Source organism: Poecilia latipinna, unplaced genomic scaffold (genome assembly GCF_001443285.1).
Source record: "Poecilia latipinna isolate Pla-1442-1.1 unplaced genomic scaffold, P_latipinna-1.0 Scaffold126, whole genome shotgun sequence".
Classification (NCBI taxonomy): domain Eukaryota; kingdom Metazoa; phylum Chordata; class Actinopteri; order Cyprinodontiformes; family Poeciliidae; genus Poecilia; species Poecilia latipinna.
In genome coordinates, this window is record NW_015112742.1 from 52,941 (window position 1) to 72,205 (window position 19,265).

At 41.8% G+C, this 19,265-nt stretch overlaps 1 protein-coding gene across 4 annotated transcripts in view; it reads right to left on the bottom strand.

Moving 5' to 3' along the window:
• LOC106945059 (nuclear factor 1 B-type) overlaps positions 1-19,265 on the bottom strand; it is a 98,793-nt gene that overhangs the window by 10,773 nt on the left and 68,755 nt on the right. For 3 of the 4 annotated variants that reach the window (XM_015028482.1, XM_015028483.1, XM_015028480.1), the window contains exons 3-10: positions 19,196-19,252; positions 16,688-16,756; positions 11,869-11,989; positions 10,740-10,858; positions 6,782-6,916; positions 5,598-5,782; positions 1,398-1,536; positions 407-489 (exon numbers count right to left, since the gene is read on the bottom strand). In XM_015028482.1, the coding sequence (XP_014883968.1) occupies positions 407-489; positions 1,398-1,536; positions 5,598-5,782; positions 6,782-6,916; positions 10,740-10,858; positions 11,869-11,989; positions 16,688-16,756; positions 19,196-19,252 (908 nt within the window). The remainder of the gene's footprint in view (positions 1-406; positions 490-1,397; positions 1,537-5,597; positions 5,783-6,781; positions 6,917-10,739; positions 10,859-11,868; positions 11,990-16,687; positions 16,757-19,195; positions 19,253-19,265) is intronic. The other variant, XM_015028481.1, reaches the window with a different exon arrangement.

Below are 19,265 nucleotides of genomic sequence, written 5' to 3' on the forward strand. Positions count from 1 at the left end.
TGATGTGTGAAGGAAACAGAGGAGACAAGGAAGACAGTGACCCTCCACCTTTGTGTCTCTCTCTCTAAATGGAGCAAAGATTTGATTTCCTTTTCTCTAAACTGTCCTGCTAAATCGCAGCCACACTCTCTCACTGTCAAAGTGTTTTTAAATGTAAATCTTAACACCTGTGCTAAAATGACATAAAAAAAGAAAGGAAAAATAGCTTGATAGGGAATGAGCTTGTTTGTTTTTAGCTTCGTTACACATCAACTGTGAAAGAAGCTGTTCTGCCAGTTTGTTCAGATCTGCTCTTTTTTTCTTTTTATTTAAATATATATATATATATATCTTTCGGAAGTGGGGGGGTGAAAATAATCAGACTAAGAGGAGCAGCTTAATGCTGAAACAGAGAAAAACGGCTCACCTGTTGCTGGTGGAGAAAGGCGGGATCTCTAGGGCTCAGGCCTACAAAACGATTAGACGTTGGGGTGCCGGGAGTCGAGTAGCCTGAGTGACGAGTGATCACAGGGGAAAGAAAAGACGGTCAGCTTTGAATAAAAGCGGATTTGACATCATTAAAAATCTGCCACCCTACAGACACTGCATAGAAAAAGGGCTGGAGGAGTCCCACAGGGCTCAGCTGTCGGACCACTTTGGTTATTTTCAAGAAAATAACACAACTTTATAAAAAAAAATTACATTTTGAAAGGTTGTAAGCAAGTAAAGTCTTTAGAGATGATACAGTTACAATGAGCTAAGAGAGAATAGTAACTATTAGTGTGAGAAATGTGAATTAAAAACCTACCATCACAAAAATAAACAACAACAAAAAAAAAACAACGAGGCTCATTCATTGGCTCACTCTGAGTCTTCAGTAACTCCAACAAACATTAAACTTGGAAAAATACCAATATTGTGTATTACAACAGGTTCTTTTCGCTGGAGCCACATGAACCGTTGTTGCTTTTAGGAATCGGGAATAAAGCTTTTATTCTGAGCAAAAAACACGAAAATGAAGTAGTGAATATAAAGCATTGAAATATAAAAATATATAAATAAAAATATTTAGAATAATATCATACAAATGCACAAAAAATTTAAAATATAAAAAATTACATATTAAAAATATTTAAAAATATAATGTGCTTACCATCTAAAAGTGTCGCATTTTAGAAAATAAAGACAATTTAGTGCCAGCTACATATGCTTAAATAGTATAAACTTTGAAGCTTTTAGTCATCATTAATGTGATTTTTATTTATTCCTCAGAACAACTGACCCTTAAATATTTGAATGCTGCAGCAGATGATCCTCAAACAAAAACACTCACAAGGCAAAATCTGTTCAGCATATTGATGATAAATCACAAACTGCTGCATGCAGGAGATGCCTGGACGCGGCGCCAGCCTGCCTACCTTCTGTGGATGTGGTGATGGGCTTGGTGTCGGGCATGGAAAGAGTGACGGGTCGCACCGGGCCGTGGTGCGGGGATGGAGCCAACACTGGGGTGAAGTGGCCCGGGACCTTTCCAACCCCCTGACCACTGCTGTTAGGCTGCATGTCAGGAGAGACAGACAGACAGAGGGAGAGATGAAGAAATCAACAAGATTTGGCCCTTTTTTGTCACACTTAAACAAGTATTATTATTATTATTATTATTATTATTTGGCAGTTATTGGATTTTTAAATGGTAATCTCATAAGAGGAAACAGCGACCCAAACCAACCTGGACAGGTGTGGAAAAGTAATTGCTCCTTTGTTAAATTAGGCATTTAATAATAAAATCTCTGATTCTTTTTTCAAACCAGATTCGATTTCCCACTATGATGGATATTTTTGTCTTGCTTTCTTTTCGAAAAAGTCTCATAACTTATGAGACTTTTTCTTGCTTAATTACAATAATATAGTAATATTAGCTGGTATAATATGTAATTATACCAGAAAATTCTGAGGAAAAATGTTGTTTTATTGAGAAAAAAGTTCTTTCTTTAAAACGGACTCAGCCTTTGCTCTACTGTTTCATAATTTGATGCTGATGTGTTAAAAGATTAAGTATTTCCTTATCTGTAAATCGACTAAAATTTCACAAGGTGTTCAACGCTCCTCATTTTAATTTTTTAAAATGTTTTGCCAACGTTCTCATAAAACTGCCACTTTATTCTGGTAATTAAGCAATACTGATACTCTACTATAGTTGACCTGAAGTCAAATAAATCGATGTTGCAAACCAGATGGACGTGGAAACCCGTCGGTGGAAAAACATCCAGAAAAACAACGAGAAGTAAAACTTAACCAGCTACATGAACAGTTGTCGCTGAAATCTTATCTAAAGCAGTTAAACAGCAGCACGTCCTTCATATTAACGTTTTAGTGATTCCCAAGACTTCTGGGAAAAATATCCTGTCAACTGATAAGACAAGTGTGGAACCTTTTTTTTTTTTTTGAAAGTGTGTAATTTGTTAAATCTGTTATAAAACATCTTAGAAAAAAAAAAAGACCATCAAATGGACAGGAAAACACGGTGGTGGCGGTGTGATTGTCGAGGAACGCTTTGCTGATCGAATCATCAGATCTTCTCTTTAGAAAATGCTGCGTTGCGTCCTTAGATGTTCTTCCGGTACGCCTGAGTTAAAACAGTTCTGGAAAGAAGATCGGGCCAACATTCCTCCGCAGGAATGTGAAAAACTCACCGCCAGTTATTGTAAACACTTAACGGGAAGAGTGGCACTGCCGGTTACAGAGCGCAGTTTGTGTTTCCTCAGGTCTAATACGCCTAATGTGAAAATGAGTCTGATGGTATAAAACATTTAAGCGCGATAAAAAAAAAAAACAAAAGCAAAACCAAACAACGTCTTCACAGCTCCATAACTTGTCCCGCCTTCGTTTAGCTGATGATGCGCGGCGGAGCGGGCGCCGACCTCAGAATCAAGAAGCTGCATCATAACCATAAATGTGGCGGGACTACACTCGTTTTGTCTCCTAACAAAACCCATAACATTACAAGAGGACATCCTCTGCACAGTGACTTATGGTTACAAGCCCGGGCTCAGCTTGTAAACGCGCTCTTGGCCCGATCTCAATAAAATAAGACGAGCACGCCGCTGCATTTCAACAAAACAGCTCGCCCCGATTATGGCCCCCCGTTTTTTTTTGTTTTGTTTTTTTAAGCGACCTGACAGAATTAAAATGCCCAACTAAAAGCAGCTGAAACACTCTCGCTTAAAGATTTTAGCCCTTTCGTTTGCTGTCTTGTCACAGTTATTACTAATACCCAGAAAGAGCTGAAGGGGTGGAGGGGTGGGGGGGGGAAGGGGAGGTGGTGTGTAAGCGACAATGGATTTCCTACATCATTCCTCACAATGATTAAATGGACTTTAGGAGGACGAGGGGCGTGAAAAGCCAGAGAGGACTGCGGCGCGACCCGCTACAATGGTGTGAATGCGCCGCTATGGAGGGACTATATATATAAGAGGGGTGGGGGGGGGGGGCGCGGTATAAAGGAAGCAAGTGGGAGCTGCTCTTTGAGACGGCTGGAGACTGTCTGGGCCGTTCACTCCGGGGCCGCCCCGAGTTCAAAACTCAACCAGGCCTTTTCGGAGAAGAATCGAATCCGCAGGGTTCCCTTCGTTGTGAATAGAATGTTTAATTAGAGTGTAATATAATCTGCGTTAAAGCAAGCATAAAACATTCTGGCACTTGTCCACGGGATTATAAGCGCTGTGTTATTTGCAGAACCCCCTCCACCTCCACCTCCGTCCCCCCACTGGTCTTTCTCCAGAACCCCAGCAGAGGGCCAGTTAATTCTGCACAAGAGCACGGCCCCGGCAACGGCAAATATTTACAACCTTTATCATTCCCCGTGGGTTCTTTTATTTTTTCTCTCTCTCTCTCTCTGGAGCAACACCCCCACCGCCGCCGTTCTGGAGATGGAGCCGTCTACGAGGCTTTTGTTTACAGTGAGAACAGCGGGGAAATAAAACTCACATAAATATCACACGGCTTTTCTCATCTATAGAGACGCCGGACTCGCTCGCTCGCTCTTTCGCAGCGCACACTGGCCCGCACTGTGTTCGCCGAAACGCACAAAAGCGCAGAAAGCCGTCTGATTTACAGCCGAGTCCTGATGGGGATTTGCGTGTCATACATGTGACTGCAGTCTCAAGAGTTTGGCTGATTTTTTTTTTTTTTTTTTTTATGGAGTCATGCGGTTGTTGTTTCCCTTTAAATTAACTGCAAACATAAGGCTCCGAGTGTATTATAACCTTTTGGCCCGAGCGTTATGTCATGTTGAAAATATACGGACAGAAACATTCAAGGGTTTATAATCGTCTCAGTTATTATCATAACTCGGTGTAAATTACAGCAGATTAATAGTCTTTGCAGTGGATTTATGAGTGTGTCTTTAACCAATTACAGTCAGTGACAGAGACTTTCAGCAGCATTTAAAACCCTTGATCTCATTCACATTCTGTCGCGTTTCAAGAACTTTGTCGTGTTTTATTTGGACTTTTATGTGACAAACACAAAGAGCATCGTTGTGAAGTGGAAGGAAAATCATACATCATTCTGCACTTTTGTTTTTTTTTCTTTTTTCTGAAAACGTGCTGGTGTTCAGCCTCGGGTCGATACTTTGAAGAACCGCCTTTTTTGTTGTCGCTGCGGCTTTAAGGGTCTCCACTATTTTCACATCTTGAAAATCAGTTTTTGCTCGTGAAGTTCAGGCAGATTGGATGGAGCTCATCAGTTTTGGACTTTGACTGGTCCATTTTACCGCATGAATATACTTTAATCTCAACAATCCCACTGAATATTAAACATTCTGTGTTTAATTCAATTCAATTGAAAGTGTATAAGTAATAACGCTATTGAGAATTTTTTTTAATAACCTTTGAGTTAATTTCAACCAAACTCTCCAAACCTGAGAGAGTATTGCGTTATTGTACATCTTTATCAGATAAAACAGTAACAGTTACAACTTACTGCATCCATCTTCCAAAAGCATCATGGGATTTTTTGCAGTAAAAATCAAAGTGTTTGTGGTATTAATTCAGAAATATTTGCACTTATGTATGACGGCAAATGTGACGTTTTTATTTGTTATGGATTATAAATCAAGTAAGGCTCAGGCAGATGTTTAGTAGAAGTAACAAATCCAATACTTTTCACCATTTTTGCCACAAATCTGCAATAAATTCACAATTATGCATTAAGAAGTGCAAAGATTTGCTGATTTTGCGTGAATTTCCATTATAATTCACAAGAAACTGGAGGGACTGATTGATGTTTGGCAGTAAAACAGATAAAAACTGCTTTGATTCGACTCTGACACATGCATTGTAAAGGGACAAAACCTGAAAACGTTCACGGGGTGTGAATACTTTTATGACAACTAACAGGAATGTGTTTTTAATTTAGCAGATGTAAGCAAAACAAGAACATATTCCCGACTTCCCAGCGCACCTTGAAGGCATTAGTGAAATACTGCGTGCCGTAATTTATCTTATCTTCAATCTCTCGAGGTCAGAGCCCAACAAGATAAAGAACAAAGGCTGGAGGCTCTGTGAGTAAGCCCAAACTAATACTTTAAACCTGCAGACACACAGAACGAGACCGACCTGGCTGCTCTGTGGGCTGGACGGGTCGTACGACGGCACGTAGCTCTTGAGGGGATCGGCGGGGTTGAGGTGAGGCGGGTAGCGGATGGTGGGGTGGGAGAAGTAGGACGACGGTGCCGGAGGCAGGATGGCCGAGGCTGAGAACTGCAGGGGCGAGTGTGAAGGGGGGCTCCTCGATGATATAACTGTGGGGGAAAAACACACAGACAAGAAAGACAGAGAGAGAGAGAGAGAGAGAGAGGGCTCAGAATAAATGAGGCTCTCTTTAAAGTCCAGTGTTCATTCAGTGGGTTAACAGCTTCTGGAGCCACATTCAGGACCAATAAGTTGAAGTCAGATCTATAATTGACGACGGTCTTTCAGTTCGTTGATGTCTCGCTCTCTTTAGTATTTTCGTCTGGACTTTGACTGGACCGTCATCCTTGTCGTTCGGAGCCATTTTGTTGCAGACGGTGCACAGTCACAGTTGAGTTGCCACATCTCTGCTTTGGTATAATTTGAGATTTCCAGACGGGTTGTTAGTCATTTGTCCTGCCATCATCTAGAAGGCTTCCTCCTGCCAACGTTTCCAAACACGTTGCATCTGTTGGGTTTTATTCCCAGCGAACTTTGACATGTAACCTGCTAACTGAGGGTAATAGTGTAAAATGTGGCTTTTGGGGACGAACGTCTGTTCTGGAAAAGACCGACGGCCGTCCTAAATGTTCTCCACTTCTGAAAAGTTTTTTTCCCCCCTCTCTTTTTAAAGAGGCAGATTTCAAACTGTTTGGCAGTATCCGTCCAACCCTTCACTGACTAGATATGTGAATTTGCTGCTCTGAGGTAACTGCAGCCGTCTTTGACTGCAGTTTCTGCTCTGGACCTGCAAAAAGCCAAAACTCCTCATTTTATGGCGTTTTGGTCAAACTTACAGAAGATCAACAACAAAGCGCTTCGATTAGCAGCGCTCTTAAATCCAGATGTGCTTTTCCTCCCACTCGCAGTTTTTTTTTTTTTAATCCCAGGCTGGTTATTTAAAAAAAAACAAAACAGTTTATACACTTGAGCTTTAAGTGACGTTATAACCTGGTTAAAATCCAAGAAGAAGCAGGAGAGAGTACTTTCTATCGCGACCGCAAGCTTAGGTTTGCGCCGATTTATTTATTTATGTTTACCTCATGAGGAAAAACTGAGCTTTGACTCACCACTGTGTCCCACACCTGACAGGCCCGGGTGGTGAGACTGAGAGAAAGTGCTGAGTCGTGGGGAGGAGTCCTGCGGGGAGGTGGGGCTGAACAGCGGCTTTTCTGGCTTCTTCATTGTGGGAGAGGACATCTCTGCTGTCAGAGGAAACCAAAACGAAACCGTCACTGAAACCGCGTTCAACTCTTCTTCATAGTTTAAAGAAAAAGGAGATGAAGAGGCTGTACAGCTTGTACGTTTATTTTTTTTTTTTGAGTATAATAAAAATGAAAGTTTGGGAGGAAATGCTGTGATGGAAAACAGGGGTTTCATTTTCTGTTAAGAAACAGCGGGATATTTTTATTTGCTCGAGTCTCTGTAAAAAAAAAAAAGAAGAAGAATAGAAGAGAATCAGGAATATTTCTTTTCAGCATATCATTCCAAATTTCAATCTACACACATCTGTTGTATATTTTCACATTTTTTAAACCCTAAAACCTCACTTTGATGAAATAAATGCCATTTTTAGCATTACGAGTCGTGTCTTTTAAGAAAAGCAGGAATCGGTCGACCAATTTTTTTCCTGATCCGTCCTGATTGGTGATTGGCAGGACAGATGCTGAACAATCTGCTTTTTTTTTCTACCCCCCCATTCTCAGTAAATGCAGCATAACAAAGAACTCTCACTATTTTCTTTTAATTCAGACCTACTGACTTATAAAGCCTACAGGATAATCTAATTAGTAGGACAAAAAATCAACACAAGTTGAGATTAAAAGTGGCTGGTCAGATCTTGCTTTTTTGGCTAAATCATGAAGTACTGAGGTCAGTTTTTATTGTTTCTTTAAGTGCTTTAGAATGAAATTTGCCATTTGAGACCCAATAATTGGCATCGGTCAGAAAAACCCCTGATCAATGCAAATCTAGTCGTGGCATTTTGCTTCCAAATGTACGAACAAAGACAAAGGGACACGACTACCAGAAAAACGATGCACAAGATTTCAGATTATTGCTGTAAATTAATCAAGTAATTCCTGAAAGGTTTATCCTGATGCCTTGTTTAATGAAGAAAATGTTTAAAACGGGGTTGAATTTGATCCTGAAGGCCTCTTGTAATAAAAAGGAAACGCAGAAGACAATGAAAAACGCATTTGGAAAATAATCTCCTCCCTGAGGGGAAATCCCATACAATTTCTGGATTCATAATAAATAAATCACCGGAACTCCTCAATAACTTAAAAAACAAGTCTTTTATCACGTCGGAGCAGATGATTAAAGTGACCCAAATAGGATTTTAAACTTTTAAGCCCCTCATGTAATCTTAAGGCAGAGAGCAACACTCTCTGCCTTACAAACTGCTGTAATTCCCCAAGAATAATCCGGAAAGCTCCGAAATTGTTGAGGAAGTTCGTTTGTTGCTAACGACAGAATGAGTGTGCACAAAAAAAAAAAAAAAAGGAAGACGCGAGCTTCTCATTATTGCGGCTCCCCGGTTTTACGAGCGACGCTCCGCTGTCACGGCTGTGCGGTTTTCAATTTTCCATGCCGAGACGTGGAGTCTGAAGGGAACGTGATAACAAATAGATGTGAGAGGCGGTGGCCTATGTCTTCTCCTGCCTCTTCCACGATGAACACTCGTATAACTTTCACCTCATCTGCCTCTTTTCTTTCAGAAAAAGATGTTTTATGTTATTTCGTATTTAAATCTGTTAAACTTCCTTCCCTGAATTGACTAGATGCGGGGAAAGATCCGGACAAGCAACAGGAAAACTTTGTTATCTCCGAGCAGGAGAGGTGGTGGGAGTTTAAGGGGATTTCCCAGCCTGATTTGGGAAAGGATATACGTTTCATGCAGCAGTCAAAGAAGAGAAATACCTTAGAGGAGACTTTCAAGGATGAGAAAAAGGCGGTTGCAGTAAATTACAGCAATTAATTAATCCTTTGAATGGTTAAAGAAGCGTCGTTGCCTTTAAACTTTATTAGTCATGTTTAAAAGGACTGATTTGTTTTGTGCTGGCTGAGTAAATGTGTGCTGGTGTGTAATAAACTCCAGCGTTTCAGTGCTTTCCCAGACCAGAGCACTACCAGAGAACGACGACCACGTGAAAGAAATGAAATCCTTGGCACTTTGGAGGACTCATATGGGTTTAATATCGCCCCACTTCTCATTTATTCTCTCTTGACAGAGTAATGGCTGTCTTTGGAGAGTTTCCTACCCACTTCATTCCCTTCCTCCTCACCCCAAGTGTCTAAGTTTACGCAGTGCAATGCTCTCGGGCCTTGTGCAGAGGGACACGCTAGAATTTCGTGTACCCACATTGCGGCTGCGGCTGAATCCCACCACTGCTGCGTCTCCTGTGTGTCATCTGGTGTTTTCCTCTCGCAGCCTCCCCACTGATTATATTAAATTGAAAAAAGGAGGTGGCCTGGGTTCAAACCGGAGCTAAAAACCACTGTGCAGGGAGAGGCAGAAAAAGAAAAAAGAAAATATGGGCTTTATTTCCAATAATTTTATGCGTGTCGAAGTTAGACCAGAATACCTGCTCTTATGGGTAAAATACGACTAAAACAACGTAGACAAGTGAGAGTAAAGGGTGGGAATGACTAACAGATTTTCATTACTGACGCTTTAGAAATAGGATTTAGTTTTTCCTCTGAACATAAAATAAGTACATGTCTGTATATTTTCTCTGCTCTCATTAAACTAATACCAGAGGAGTCCAGTTCATTCACAGACCACTTCAAACAATCACATGGCAGCAACTCAACGCATTTCGAAGACGACTTACTGAAGTTACAAATCTTCATATACTAGAGATCCCTTCTGGAAATGCTCAACTGCCTATTTTAATAGTTAATTCACCAATTACACATTAAAATGCATCAATGCTTACACGTTAGCTCTTGGCGGTTCAGCCAATCAACAGCGAGGAAAGCACGTCGATCCTGGATTGCTTTTCAACTATTTCGGCTTCCCAAGTTGAACTTTCTTTTCGGTATTTAGGGTTATTGTATGGAAAAATCTGATGATAAGCAAATTTTCTGCGAGTAATTTGGAGTCACCTTCCAGAGAAAATCCGCAAATGCCGAACTGCGACTCAGCAACAGTCCTCTGCACTTCAGAGCAGAAGGACAAATAACTGTTTCAAACATTTAAATAGATGGGCTAAAGCAACCGAGGTCACAGTTCACCCAGGATCAACAGAACAGGACAATAACAGATCCGGGTTTTTGTTTTCTTAACTGCAACGTTCAGATGGTGAGGAGAACGTTTTTAGCAAAAGTGAAATGGAAACAGGAATCCATCCTGCCTTTATTCAACAGTCCATGACGGATCAGGTTCTGCTTAATCCAGATTATGTTCAAAGATTATCTTAAACATTTGCACGAGTTTTCTCTGACAAAGTATTTGCTTCACCTTTTGCTGTGATTGCCATTATTTTTAAAATGTAGAAACATCCACTAAGTACGTTCTTGAAGATTATTTGTTACAATCAGTGGAAAGACTAATGCAGAGCAGCTTGCAACAAGGTTGTCTGACTTTATTTACCAAGAAAAACACACACCTCTGTTAACCTTTTTGCATGCAATGAAAATGGAAAATGTTTATAGATTCTTTTAGCAATATCAACAATCTTGTGAATCGTTTGGGTGTGATAAGACCTTGAAACACACATTGTAACATAAGACGACCCAATTATTCTTAAATCATGTGTTTGGCAGCATTTTGGGTTTCCAGAAGGAGCAACAAAAGATTGACAGACAATACTCAGACAACATGCAAGCGCTGCAAGTTGTTCAGACGGTGAAGGAGGCAGAAAGTGTTGCTAAGATGGCCGACGGCTGGACGGCTAAGGGTAAGTTGAGCTACAAAACGATCATAATGCACGCCATCGACAGCCACTGGGGAATGGTGGAGTTGCAGTCTGACATTTGACTACCAGATAAAGCAGCTGGAAGTAAATAAAAAGTGCAAATCACCTCCATCTCTGTCGTGCCAGTTTGCCCGGCTGCTGGCTGGTGAGCTGGGTGACGAGTAGAAGTCGGGTCCCGTCGGGCTGGTATCCATGTTCTCCTCCATGTTGGTTTTGGGCCTTTTGCTGGACGCAAAGTCAGGTTTATTACTTGATGCAATCGTTCGTTTTATGCACCACAAATCATATCGATTGAAACAGGTGCTAATATTTATTTTCTACCTTTGTAAAATCAACAACTACATCAATGTATTTGTGTATTGTGAAACAAGTTAAGCTAACATAGGACAAGTTGTGTTTAAGCTAACATGTTTAAGCTAACATAGGACAAGTATTGTCCTATGTTAGCTTCAAGTAAGATGTGCTAATTTAAAATAATATAAACTGAAATAATATAATCTCAGTAATTAGATAATCTCAGATTTAAGTTATGTAAGCTAAATGAAGCTAAAATTGGTTCAGCTAAACTATGCTAACCTAAAATGAAAAAGTAAAAATGTGTGCTAAGCTAAGTTAATTTACAACAAATTAACTTGTAACTTGTAACTATGCTCAGATATACTGATTTATGGGAAAATAAATTAAATTTAGCTAAGATTAGAAAATGTAGCTCAAATAAGCATAGCTAAACCACTGTATGCTAAGCCAAAATAATGCACAATAAACAAAAAGCTTATTTAACAGACTAAAGCTAAACAGGTAATATACATTTTTATTAAGCCTACATTTTGTTTTTATTAGTCTGATGTAATTTTCTAATCTTACTTGTAAGCAGAAAATCATCACAAACTGGAAATGAAGACTTAAAAACAGTAGGTATGTAATTAATCTATATAAAGTGTTTCACTAAGAGAATTGAGGAACTAAAACACAAACTTTTCAGTAATATTCAAATTTATATAACTTTAAAAAATGTGGCTGAGTTAATATAAGCTAAATTCCTACAAGCTAAAGTTTACTAAACTAAACTTAGCAAAGATGCTAAACTAGGACAACATAAGACAAAAAAGCCTAAAATAAGTGGAGCTAAGTTAAAGTTAGAATACAGCAAACAAAGTCAAGTATTTGGAGCAACAAGAGATGATATTTGTAAAAGAAACTGTCTGATAATTGCGCTTCGCTGGCGTCCCACTGACCTGCCGGGCGGGGAGGACAGGGAGCGTTGTAGTGCCACGCTGGAGTTCAGGTCATGATAGTAGGGCTGGCTGGGCATGTCCGCCATGGAGAAGGGTACCGCTGCGCCGTGGGTGATCGGCACTGAGGAGGACACACAAAGAAAACAGCTCAAGGTTACTCTGCTCTCCGGTTGAGAGATGCATCTCCATCCCTGCATCTAGAAGCAGATGATTTATTACACAGACCGTGATTGGTGGAGTGTCTGTGTTTTTAGTCCAAGGTGTTTGGTGTTTACTGAGTGTTTCTAAAGTCACTGCATGTGGAGAACTTGCTCAGGAAACTTTCAACTTCTTGTGGTTTCAGTCTGTTTTTTTCATTTTTTCCAGAATGATCTTAAGTTTCTTAAGGTTTTCTTGATCCTTAAGAGTTCTGCAGGTTTTCTATGTATTTTTAGGTATTTCTCTAAATTCTGTTTTATTCATTTTCTGTCTATTATCCACAAGCATGTTTTTTATTCAATAGTTTAAGCCACTTAATCGTGACCTGTCATAAAAAGCCTCATAAAGGTAAGGCTATTGACCAACGTTGTACAAATAAACTTTGGCAAATACAACAGATTTAATGTTTATAGACTTGCTACTGACATCTTGTCACAAAAATAAGATTTATTCCCATTTATTTAACTGAATCTATGAAAAATATTAAACATAACAAGTACAAGATCTGAGTGAAAAAGAAGCCAGTAAATCCTTAATATTGATTAAAAAGTACTAGTTTAACTTGTGGATTATTTACTTTATATCATGGGAACAATGTCTTATAATAAGTGAAATGATATTTGAGTGGAACCAGAACCTTTTCACCAATATTAAGGATTTCCTTGCTTCAAATAAGCTCCTATGTCTTGCTGAAAACGTATTTGTAAGTCAGTAAAATCTTATTTCAAGTGTGCTAAGATATTTGACCAAAACTCTTTGGTAAGATTTTGTGTTTTTGCAGAGTCGGGTTATCGAGACCGATTTGAAAACTTGCCAGTAGGTCTGGTTCCTTGGATTTAAGGCATAAAGAACTTAGACGGATTATCGTAAAACTGTATATGGTTAAATCTTTTTATGCTGAGCGAATTAGGAAAAAAAAAAGAAAAAAAGAAAACTGCGCAGAGAAAGACCCAGCAGTTAAACTCTCCGCCGTTTCCTCTGATAATGATTTACAGAGGAAAAGGTGATATTTTCCCCGCTGCGGTTGAGGTGAAGGATATTGTTTCAAGGGAGGCCGTGCCTGTGTTTACAGAACAAAAGGGGTTCGCCACCCATCCTCGCACCAGTGTGTGGCCCGTGAGGCCGCCTGCCGCTCCACTGCTCGATCGGCTTGGAGTGGATGAGAAGATGGAGTGTGTGGCGCCGTCTGTTGTGGTCTGAGGTTCACCACTGGCACGATCCGATCCGCCAGCCTCCGCCCTGGCAGCCCGCTGCAGCGTTGGCAGCGGCCCCTACCCACGCCGGGCTGTCTGTGGAGGAATGCATCCGGCCCGAGGACGCTGAATACCAGATCATTGTTTTTGTTGTTTTGTTTCTCGACCCGCTGGTTAGGACAGCCCCGCGCCCTCCACCCCCTGGCCGTCCCTCTTGGCGTGGCGCAGTTTTTGCAGTGCCAGTCTGCCGCCCCCCCCCGTCGATCAATTATTCAATAATTTTGGCTTTAATTCAGTAAAAAGAAAAAAAAAAACCCACACATGATTATTTTCTGTGCTCTAGATCAACCGGCTTCCTTCGCCTGGGCACGTCCACGCTTTGTTTTAAAAAAAAAGAAATGCATTTTTTACACTTGAACTTGAGGCTCGTGTTGCATTAATGAGTCGAAACGCCGGGTTGCGATTCAGCCTTGAACTCCAGAGCTCCCTTTGATGGACTTCAAAGAATGTCTCGACAGCTCAGAGAGCCGGGAGAGGAGCGCGATGACGGACGAGCGGCTGCTTAGATATCTTCCCAGGGAGCGACCGGCTGAGTGAGTGACAATTCCTGTGTGTCCGGCGACCTTTTTAAAATTCCAGCTCGGCTTTGCCGAAGCCGGCCTCTGTCACATGAGAGCAAATGTGGCGGCTCAGAGGCCATCTGGTCAGAGGGCAAATTAAACGCTACACAAAAACACGGCCTTCCAAGGGATATTCTGTGTCTGAGCACTGAAACGGGTAGTTAGTGCCGTTTGGAGCACAAAACGAGACAATGTGGCTCAAGCTTTAGAAGTATTTATGGTTTAAGATGGAAGAAAAAGGTCAGACGTCTCCTCTTCTGTAACGTCAGCCCAACTCTTCTGCATGCAAATGTAAAGAATATATTTGGACATGCAGCAGATTGACTTTCTAGATTTCAGTGAATCAAATTATTATTTTTGGTGACTAAAACTGAGAACTGCTGTCAAACTGGCAAAAGTCTGAGGTTTGTTTGCCAGAACAGGGTTTTCCCCCAGAAGACTTGCTAAGCCTGGTGGTTGGGTGCTGTCAGCGGCCCGATGTGTTTTTGAGCTAAAAAAAACAATTAAAGTTGACAGGAAATATGAAAATATCACTTGATAATTATGAGTTATTAAAAGATTAATATCTGAACACCAACTATAACGTCTTAACAAATGCAAACATAAAAAAAACAAAAAAAACTTACATAAGCAATGCTAAGCCTGGTGGGGGCACAAGGAAAGCCTGGTGGCCTGCCAGGCTTATAATACCCTGGAGGAAACCCTGCAGAAATGGTAAATTTTTGGAATTGACCATAGTTATAAGAGAAAGGTCGAACTGATGATTGGATTATTCATAACTCTGGCAGATTTTTTAATTTTTTTAACAGTTTTTGACCGTCACGCTGACATGTCGGTGCTTGAGTCTACGACGGCACTATGTTAGCGGTCAGTACTGTGATCTCCTCTCTTCTCTTTCCTGTTGGTTCTTAAATAACTCTGTGACCTTCAGCATTTTTGAGCAACATCATTTGAGTCCACTGTGGGCATCTGGTTTCCTGAGACTCTGCCCAAGCGGCTAAATAAAACATCAGCACGTAAAATGCAAGTTTATAACGCGCAGAATACATTTAACAATGTTTTATTTCTAATCGGGAGCAGTCTTTTTGCTTGAATGACAATAATTTCAAACACAAATCTTCCAGGGTTGTGAATAATTTCAGGATTACTATATGCAGCAACCTCAAGCTGGCAGCAGCAATGTGAAAGTTTTTAGCGAGCGAGGATGATTAAAATAAAACCAGACCGTTTTGGACAGCACACACCACAAAGAACAACATGGCTAGAAAACAACAGAACAGTTCACAGTGGAGACACGCCGCTAACCGAATCTTCTCTTTAATCCCATTTTGAACAGCAGCAAGAATGAGTTCACCTCTGGGTCAGGTCATGTTCGTGGAAGGAGCAAATCAGGGATTATGAATAAACTGTCCTCAAAAGATCGATCTTCTCCACCTCCTCCCAGAGCTTTTACTGCCGTCTGAAGAAATGCAACGCTCCCAACCGAAAACAACCGGTCAGAGCCAGGAGGAGGGACTCAGCGCTGTCAATCAACCTCATGTACTCATTGCTAATGTGCTAATGCTGGAGAAACTACTTACAGTATATCTGTAAAATATATAAAATATATAAAACCGTATATCTGCCGTCATCAGTGGCTACGCTAACTAGCCTGAGCGTTCATTTCAAAGCTGCAGCTAGCAGAGAGCAAGAGGGGCTGAGCAGCACCACACCAGGGGTGATTGACACCGCTAAGACCCTCCTTCTGCCTCTGTTTCTGGTTTCTAAGTAGAATTTTTCACAGATTATTCATTTTCTTAACCGTCATGACTTAATGACAGTTTCAACAAACATTTTTTTTTTTTAATAAGAGTTACACAAGCAGCTTTAACTTAAAACCGCAAAACTGCTTCAGTTCCATTTACTCTACAAAAACAGGACAACAAATGGAGCATCTTTATTAGTGGAAGCGATTTCCTGACCCCGCCATAAACTCTGACCCCGGCTGCAGCCTCCGATTGTCCTGACCACGGAGCGGGAACGAACCGCCGTAGCTGACTGCTGCATGCTGCAACACACAGGCCACACAGCATCGGCATGTTTCTCTTAAACACAGGTTAGAGAGGAGGAGGAGGAGGAAGAGGAAGAAGAAGAGGAGGGGTGACTGGAGTCTTTGTGCTCCGCAGGCAAGTTCGCTACAGTTGCTGCCTCAGCTCAGAGTCTGCACAGGTAAACTGTGCCTTGACGTGCCCCTGGCTGTCAGGGCAGCCTTTGGAGAACAACCGTCAACGGCTCTGCAGAGGAGAAGGAGGAGGAGGAGGGGAGACATGTCCGTGCAGATGAAGCTCTGAAGACAGCTGCGCACTCAAGAGTTATCCTAAAGCAAAGGAGACTGGGTAAACTGGATTCTCTGCAGCACAGCTGTGTGCTGGGATTTCAGCTCAGAGATTACAAAGGAAAACTGAGGTTTTTTTTCGTGTGTGGGGGTCGAAGGCGAGGGCTTTTCTGGGTCAGCTCTAACCCAGGAAAAAAAAAAAACCCCGCCAAACCCACAAGTTTCTGCACAAACACGCAGGTGTGTTTATCTTCCTGATTACACTTGATTAATGGCCGCGAGAGTTTATGCAAGCTGACAGCTTCCTGAGTCTTACATCAACTCCGATGCACCTGTTACGCCGTCTGCAGACGTTAAGACGGTCCAACTATGTCAGCGAGATTCCACAAAAAACAACAACAACAAAGGAGCAGCTCAGACGGGCTGCAGGTAGGCAGGCCGGCTGCTGAAGCGACAGCAAACAAGCAAAAACAAATACGGAAGCGTGTACTTACTTCTAGACACTCGCACCAGCTCCGCGACACTGAAAACTCCTGATTTGATGAAGCTGTCTTCCAAATACACTGCGGAAACAAAGGCGACAAGAACACCAGTCGTTAGTTAAACCGCTTAGAAATAAAAATAAAACACACGTGCATGTGGAGCTTTTACTGAAATGTATTCACACCTCTTCAACTTTTGCATGTTTTGTCACGACCTACAAATCGAGAGTAATTTTGTGGAGGTTTTACGACAAAGCAACACACAGTGGTGCCTGAACTAGACGTCTGAAGAGTGCCACATGCATTTGCGCCACAATGCCTTCAGAAGCTGCATAATTAGTAAGCGGAGTTCACCTGCGTTTAATTTAATCCCGGCATAATTGCAGGTGTTGTGTCAGACTTTCAGGGGCTGTTGGAGAACATGGCTGTTGAAAAATGTCATCTGAGGTTCTGTTACATAACAAACACGAAACAACTTTAGCACTGAAGATCACCCTGAACGCACCGCTTCAGTTTGAGCTGCGTTCATGCTTCGGAACGGCCTAGTCAAAGCTCAAACCCTACGTTAAAAGTGGCAGTTTTGTGGCAAGGTGTTCATAGATGCCCTTCGTCTAATCTGAGCTTTACTTCCAAGATGAAGAGCAACATTTTTAGTCTCTAGACAATCAAAGTTGTTACAGACGTACACAAAAGACTTTCACTGCAGGAAAAAGAGAGGAACACAAACGCAGCCCACATTTTTTTTTTTTTTTTATAATTTAATTTGTAAAAACCTTTGAAAACATTTTTTCCTCCACTTGACATTTACGCTCTACTTTGTGTTGGTCCCAATGACGTGCATTAGCTATAATTCATCCAATTGTCATGTGAGTTTTGAGCGAATTAGAAGCGTTTCCATCTGCTGTTTAAACCGGGAGAAATGAAAAATCGTTTTGTCAGATGTTGACACCGTGCATGACTGTGATAAACAGGAAGTAGATTGAAAACCAGCATCTCAGATAAACGGAGAAAGTCCTCCTTTCTGAGCTGGAGGTTCGGACTAATTTGGTAAATACGTCTCCGTCTTCCCTTTCACACATCAACTCTTTTTTTTGGAAAAGAGTTGAAAACCTGAAGGGAGCGTAAAAAACGTTTTTTTGCGACACTGAGGAAAACATTTTGAATTTTGCCGTTTCCATCAACTTAACGTTTATAAGTTTCTATCAACTTGACAATCTCTCAAATGACAAAATCCGATTCAGGAATACGAATGCCTTTACGAGGTGCTGTATGTTTGCTCATTTAGCAAAAAATAAAAATGATGTGAACAAAGTTACAGATATTTTAAGTATCTGCATCTTTCACCAATTGTTTTTCTGGAAACAAAATCTCCTCCTTGTTTGGAAGTCGACTAGTAAAAGCTGAAACTGCCTTTGTTTGAGCTCAGTCCGGTATCGACTCGCAGTAAAAACAGCTGAAAGCTCAATAATTCATTAAATAAACATGAAGCAGAAAATCTGTCAACAGTGGGGATGTCCAAGTCATACCAGGAAATATCGGTTTTAACAGACGCAATCATGTGAACTGGTTTTATTTTACCTGATGTAACTTGCCGCATGTAAATCAAGCTTGCTGTGACAAATCCGTTTTTTTCCACTCCTGCTTTTAGAAAATTTCTCTCAGAGTCAACTGGTGTTAGCTTTGGTAAATATATACGTGTATTTCTGCATGGTTGATGCATTCACCGCACCTGTTTGACCTACAGGGACGTAGCGACGGTAACCAGAGTCTCGTCGGTCAAGGAAAAACGGGGAATTTGGCCCCCGACGATCGAGGCGATCTCTGCTTTGATTAGCGGACCGACGGCGCTCTGACCGTGCCAGAAAGACGGGAGGAATATCTCCACTGGCACCTCCGAAGCTTAACGCCTCTCGCGAGCCAACTTTCTTTTTTTTTTTTTTCTTTCGCAAGGAACTGTGCCACCCGCTGAGGGCCTCCCAGGCCTGAGTCACTGGCTCGGCTTGCGTGTTTTCCTTGGCACCGGCGTCGGCAGAACCTGCTCTTGAGGTAGAAAACTAATTATACTTCTGAAAGTATTTGCATTCCATCGCCGTGACGACACGGCGGAGGTCAGGCCAGGGGAAAAGAAGCAGAATGCACAGCGTCAACAGTCTTCTGTAGCGCTTCCAAACGTCACCGTCTGCTTTCCGAAAAACCGTACTTGACGCTTGTAGCTGGACGATGACAGCGGGGCTCAGGTTTCGATTCGGGCACCGTCACTGTTTACATTTAATACGTCGATTTGCCGAGTGCAACGACGAGCGTGTTGCCGCAGAAACCTCAGCTGCACGCTGATGTGTTCCTGCAGACCTGACAGCGGCTCATGCCTCTGCACGTCGGCCCGCAGCCCCGAGAGGCGCTCCGCCGCTCCCGCCTGCCAGTCACGGCGTTCCCAAGCAGGAGTCGGAAGGCGGCTGCGCCCCGTGGAGGAACAATGCGGCGATGACAGAAGGCCGGGAGGACGAGCGGCGCTCTACATACCTGGAAGAGGGGTTTTGCCTGGCTCATTGTTGCTCGGACTTCCTGACTGCTGCGAGTCTGCGGACACAGA